Source organism: Zea mays, chromosome 1, assembly GCF_902167145.1.
Source record: "Zea mays cultivar B73 chromosome 1, Zm-B73-REFERENCE-NAM-5.0, whole genome shotgun sequence".
NCBI classification, from domain to species: Eukaryota; Viridiplantae; Streptophyta; class Magnoliopsida; order Poales; family Poaceae; genus Zea; species Zea mays.
The window spans coordinates 192,313,808-192,320,561 of NC_050096.1; the positions used below are offsets into that span (position 1 = coordinate 192,313,808).

The 6,754-nt window shown below is 53.3% G+C and overlaps 1 protein-coding gene across 1 annotated transcript; it reads left to right on the forward strand.

Moving 5' to 3' along the window:
- Nucleotides 1–911: 911 nt before the first annotated feature.
- On the forward strand, nt 912–6,450 carry LOC103642039 (probable lipoxygenase 8, chloroplastic). The gene is made up of 5 exons (XM_008665354.4): nt 912–1,631; nt 3,095–3,426; nt 3,946–4,510; nt 4,657–4,742; nt 4,854–6,450. The coding sequence occupies exons 1-5, from the start codon at nt 1,187–1,189 to the stop codon at nt 6,294–6,296; spliced, it is 2,871 nt and encodes a 956-aa protein (XP_008663576.1). The 5' UTR covers nt 912–1,186; the 3' UTR covers nt 6,297–6,450.
- The last annotated feature ends 304 nt before the right edge of the window (nt 6,451–6,754 follow it).

Here is a 6,754-nt window from a genome sequence, read left to right on the forward strand (position 1 = left end):
CATTACCCTTTGCGTTACATTTATTGAACCAAACAGCACCTAAGAGTATCTCCAATAATTTACATATTCAATTCTCATATTTAAACTTTAGTCTATGAATAGTGGAGTCTATAATGCAAAACAATATTTTAGATGATCGTATAGAAAATCTAATGGACATGATCTAATCTCTGAGGATACAACTTTATATATATGTATTGCAAGATTTTCTCTCTTTTCTTCTGGACTCTCCGACCCGGTGCTCTCGAAGGGACCGAATGCTCTTCTATATGCTACTTCATTATTGTGTTCAGATAGATTATTCGTTTCCTTCTTTTACAAGCCACATTGTAAAACACATGAGGAATTACTGTCCTCGATGCCCACCAATGAGAATAGGATTTGCCAACAATATGTTTGACTAATTCCTTGGTTAAAAAACATCGGACCTTTGACTTTTTTATATCTAGCAGCGCTAAAAACACGCCTTTTGTCTTACACGTGAATGGTTCAACATACCCGAGGGAGGACTGTTCTGCTGTAAACTACAAGTATCTGTTGATAAAATCAAAATTTTCTCGTGCTGACTGGACCTGGATTACTCTTACTCATTTACTGAAGGAGGCTTTAGTTTCTATGGACTAATTTTTAATCAATTATTTTATTCCGTTTTAGTATATAAATTGATATATACGAAAACTCAAACTCAATTTTAGTTTTGTATTTAACATTTTAGAGATTAAAATAAAAATAAAATATAGTGACTAAAAGTTAGTCAATAGAAACTAAACGTCCACTAATTCTCAAAGTCAGACCCAGGCCAACAACCCTAGCCCGTTATGTATTACTACACGGACCTACTAATAAATGGTCTCTATCCGATCCCGTGCCGCAACTTTAATTTCCTGCTACAGTCGATCTTAAGCCGAAACGACGACGCTGTCAGCGGCGATGTCCACGATGGACGCAGCTTTGAAGCAAAATCTAGGTCAGATTCGTGTGGCGTCGTCGTAGCTTAGCGCGCGGAGCGGACGGCGAAGCTGCGCCCACGTCGTCGGGCTCACCACATGCATATATGGTGCGGTCACCGGCCCGCACGCCATTGAACAGACAGCACCAAGCTAGATGAAGCACACACGCAAGCCCAAAGCTCCGCGCGCGCGCGCGAGCTCTTACAATATATAAACACCCTGGAGCTGCAGGCAGCATGCATCTCCAGCTCAAGCCGTTCCGCAACGCCGCCCGTAGCCGCTGTAGCAGAGCAGCACCAGCGCGAGGTCCTGCTGCAGGGCTTCTCTTCTTCCCCGTCGCCGTCGCCGCCGCCTCCTCCTCCTCCCCCTCCTCCTCGCTGAGCAGCCGCCCGTCGTCGTCCCTGGTCCAGCTTCGGCGCTGGTCGCGGAGGAAGACCATAGGGTGCGTGGCGTCGTCGTCGTCGGCGCGGTCGGAGACGCCGAGCAGCAGTAGCGGCGCGAGCGCTGCAGCAGCGTCGACGTCGGCCATGGCGGAGGCGCGTGTAACGGCGGTGGCGACGATCAAGGTCACCGCCGGCGGGTTCCTCAACAGCTTGAGGCCGTCCAGGGCCATCGACGACATCAAGGACCTCATCGGAAGGTCGCTCTACCTCGAGCTCGTCAGCTCCCATCTCGACGCGAGTACGTGACCACTCCATCCACTCTCTGTCGTCGGTCTCGCTCGCTCGCTCTTACCCCTCCCACGATTCCGCCTGCTCTCTTGATTTGGGACGCAAGAAAGTAAGTAAGACCATTTTCACAAACGGAATAACGTGACATGCAATTAAATTAAAGAGCTATTAGAGAGCTTTATAGGAGACGAGATAGTTTAAGAATATGTACAATCTAAATACTATCATACTATGTTATGATTCTCCAAATACAATCTAATATATCTATTCCTTGTATCTTTATATGGGTTGTATGTGTGAAATCGTATCTTAATTAGACTTATAGAACCGTATTAGAGATGTTCAATAATGTATTTCTTATGTTTTTTTACATCTACCTACTTAGAGTATACCCTTAAAATTAAATACGAATTATTTATATAGGAGAATAAAACTCTTGATGCACAGTTATCTAGATAAATATTAACGTGACAACTTTTTAAAAACAGTGTGACGAAACTAGTATGTATTGGGAAGTTGGAACGGACTAATAAAGAATAATGGGTCCTAATTAATGAACGTGCTAGTTTCTTTTTTTGCAGTGTAGTCGGTTACATTATTAATTAGATGGTGTACAAAAACAATCTTACGTTTCACATGGTACGTACTATACTACTAGTCGTCGTGCCTTACCTCTCGATCATGACTGAGTCGCCAGTCAAATGTATAAAATTGACAGTTTGACGCGTATCCCCCTCATGTCGCTGTTTGCAACATGTCCTTTGTACTTTGGGAGACGCGGCCCCTGCAACATGTCATTTTTACTTTGGAAAAAAAAAACGCGCGCGGCCCTGCAACCACGAAAAATGCATGCATGGCATGGCATGGCATGGAGTGGGTGTGGAGGAACCTTGACCTGACGGGTCGAGAGGGTCGTCGTGGTCTCACTCTCGCTGGCCGATCTCAAGCATGATGCTCTGTTGTGTGCACGTCTAGCTACAACTGCCACTACTGCGTTTACTACTGCATATATATATGCATCATCACATGCGTGCATGCGTGCGTGTGCCTGCCCATCGCTCGATCGATGCGAACGACATGAAGAGCAGACAGGGGTACGGTGGATGGATGGATGGATGGATCGAGATAATAATGTACAACAGTGACATGCAACGGTCTCGATCTGAATTACAGGTGTGGTAGGATGGTATGTATGCAGTTTCGTCCAATGGGCGGCAGATCTAGAAGAAAGTGCATGCATGCATGTGTAGCTGTCAAGTGTCAACCCAAGCAACTAAATAAAAATCGATCGTAGTTTTGAAATATATATGCATGCAAAACAGTATTGTTTTATTTGTACTATAGACAACAATGTTTATAGATTGAAGTTTGAAATAAAGAGTATGATAGGTAGTCTGTTGGATATAGCCTAACAAACTAATCGTTGCTTAATAATTTGCTTCGTCTTGGAAACGCGTGCATGCATGGAAGCAGAGACGGGGCGGGAGAAACCGACGCTCCGGAGCTACGCGCACAAGGTGGCGGACAACGACGCCGACGTGGTGACCTACGAGGCCGACTTCGACCTGCCGCCGGGCTTCGGCGAGGTCGGCGCCGTGCTGGTCACCAACGAGCACCACACCGAGATGTTCCTCGAGGACGTCAGCCTCTACACCAACTCCGACTCGGGCAGCGACTCCGACTCCGACTCCGGCAGCGACGATGCCCGCGCCGCGCCGCTCCTCGCCATCCGGTGCAGGTCGTGGGTGGAGCCCAAGTCCAGCGACGCCGCCGGGGACGGGAAGCGCGTCTTCTTCGCTAACAAGGTACAACCCGTGACCGGTCGCTAATTAATGACTGGGTTTAATCCGGGAATTAATAATTACCGGGGCTGTGTACTTTACGTGTACTCCAGCGACTTAGATCTCACGAGTCACGAGGTTGACGGTTATTAGCTAGGTTTAGACCATTCTTTGTTTAAAGTTCTAGGTTTAGGCTATTCATCCATGCATGCATCAGCAATTCAGCATGTCAAGCCATCTCGTTCAAACTGTAGACCGCGCGCGCGTCTGCATCAGAAGCAGTCAAGCTTTCTGAATAACGCATGCACGGTCTAGATCTCAACTAGTCTTACCCATCTTCACTACCAATGAAATTGGCACGATGATCTCATCAATTAGAGAAAATAACTCTCAAAATATAGCACGTGGGCCGGCCGGGCCCAACAACAGCGATGGTTTGACTTTGCACCACGAGCGAATGACCACACTGAAGTTTCTCAGGAGAGAGAGAGAGAGAGAGAGCAATTGCGCACTGCTGAAGATTTGATGGTGTGCACTGTGCAGCCTTACCTGCCGGGGCAGACGCCGCCGGGGCTCCGGAGCTACCGGAGCAAGGACCTGGAGGAGAAGCGCGGCGACGGGCGCGGCGAGCGGAAGCCCAGCGACCGCATCTACGACTACGCCACTTACAACGACCTGGGCGACCCCGACAGCGACGCCGCCAAGGCGCGGCCCGTCCTGGGCGGCAGCGCGCAGTTCCCCTACCCGCGGCGGTGCCGCACGGGCCGCCCGATGTCTGCCAAGGACCCAAGCACGGAGACGAGGAGCGGCGACAACTACGTGCCGAGGGACGAGGCGTTCTCGGAGGTGAAGAACCTGCAGTTCTCCGTGACCACGCTGCGCTCGGTGCTCCACGCCGCCGTGCCGGCGGTGCAGTCCACGCTCATCGACCCCAACCTCGCGTTCCCGTCCTTCTTCGTCATCGACAAGCTGTTCGAGGACGGCGTCGAGCTGCCCAAGGCCGACCAGCTGGGCTTCCTCCGCAGCGTCGTGCCTCGCCTGCTCCAGCTCCTCCGCGACGGCCCCGGCGACCAGGTCCTCCTCTTCGACAGGCCCGCCAATGTCCAGAGTACGTCGTACATCTCGCTATATAGCCTTTTTTTTTCGGTTTCGTTCACTCAGCACAAAAGAGCTGTATATATCTAAAATTATTCAGATTTTTTTATACTTCGGAGGGATTATATTTAAATTCATGCAATGGTTTGGGCAATGCAGAGGACAAGTTTGCGTGGCTGAGGGACGAGGAGTTCGCGAGGGAGACGCTTGCCGGGATGAACCCGTACGCGATCGAGCTCGTCAGAGTAAGTCCATCTCCATGTCCAATATAACTTTTTTTTATTTATTCAATTTATCTTCTACATACATATACAGTAGCAAGATTTTGATCCACGTAAAAATATTGAATCTTGCAGGAGTTCCCTTTGAAGAGCAAGCTGGACCCGGCGGTGTACGGACAGGCGGAATCAGCGATCACGGCGGAGGTGCTGGAGCGGCAGATGGGGCGGGTGATGACGGTGGCGGAGGCGGTGTCGCAGAAGCGGCTCTTCATGCTGGACTACCACGACCTGTTCCTCCCATACGTGCACAGGATCCGGGCGCAGGCGCACACCACCATGTATGGCTCGCGCACCATCTTCTTCCTGTGCAACGATGGAACGCTGCGGCTGCTGGCCATCGAGCTGACGCGGCCGGCGTCACCGACGCAGCCGCAGTGGCGCCGGGTGTTCACCTCGTCGACGGACACCACCGAGTCGTGGCTGTGGCGGATGGCCAAGTCGCACGTGCGCGCGCACGACTCGGGCCACCACGAGCTCATCTCCCACTGGCTGCGCACGCACTGCGCCGTGGAGCCCTACATCATCGCGGCCAACCGGCAGCTGAGCGAGATGCACCCGGTGTACCAGCTGCTGCACCCGCACTTCCGCTACACCATGCGGATCAACGCGCTGGCGCGGTCGGCGCTTATCAACGCCGGCGGCATCATCGAGCTCTCCTTCTCGCCGCAGAGGTACGCCATAGAGCTCAGCTCCGTGGCGTACGACAAGCTCTGGCGCTTCGACACGGAGGCGCTCCCCGCAGACCTCGTCCGCAGGGGGATGGCCGTGGAGGACCCCGCCGCGGAGCACGGGCTCAGGCTCACGATCCCGGACTACCCGTTCGCCAACGATGGCCTGCTCGTCTGGGACGCCATCAAGGGCTGGGTGACGGCGTACGTCGCCCGGTTCTACCCGGACGCCAGCACCCTCGCCGGCGACGCGGAGCTGCAGGCGTTCTGGACGGACGTGCGCACCGTGGGGCACGGCGACAAGAAGGACGCGCCAGGGTGGCCGGCGCTTGACTCGCCGGACAGCCTGGCGCACGCGCTGACCACCATCATCTGGGTCGCGTCGGCGCACCACGCCGCCGTCAACTTCGGGCAGTACGACTTCGCGGGTTACTTCCCCAACCGGCCGTCCATCGCGCGCACCAACATGCCGGTGGAGGAGCCCGTCGACGCCACCGCGCTCGCGGCGTTCCTGGACAACCCGGACCAGGCGCTCCGCGAGTGCTTCCCGTCGCAGGTGCAGGCGACGCTGGTGATGGCCGTGCTGGACCTGCTGTCCACGCACTCCCCCGACGAGGAGTACCTGGGCGGGATGGAGACCGCGCCGTGGAACGACGATGCCACGGTGCAGGATGCGTACGGCAAGTTCAACGCGCGGCTCAAGGAGATCGAGGGCATCATGGACGAGAGGAACAAGGACCGCAGGCTCAAGAACCGGTGCGGCGCCGGCATTTTGCCGTACCAGCTCATGAAGCCCTTCTCTCAGCCCGGTGTCACAGGGATGGGCATCCCTAACAGCACGTCCATCTGATGATCCTTGTTGACTCCTCACTATTTAATTTTACCTCGGTACGGTGTCTAGTGGAATTATTTATTCATCAATGTAACGGTAACGGTAATGTAATAATGGCATAAACTTACTTCGGCCGGTGCTATATATATTAAGAGCTCTGAGCTTCCAATAACCAGAGAAAGCCCAGGTCGGACAGTGCAATCCGGTCGAGCTGGACCAGGTCCGGACGTCTATAAAATAGGATCCGGAGTATTAGGGTTCAATTTCGCTACACCCCGATTCATTAGCGACGCCGCGTTGCCCAAGAGCGTGCACGGCGGTGGACCCTCAGCCGGTGGCCGCACCTCCATAACCTCGATACGCGGTGGCGGAGGTTTCTCGATCCGGAGTAGTGGCGACGGTTCCTAGGTCGGTGGCGGCGGCTCCCCGATCCAGAGGGCGAGCGACAGCGGGGCCCTTGTGCGGGCAAGCGGCGG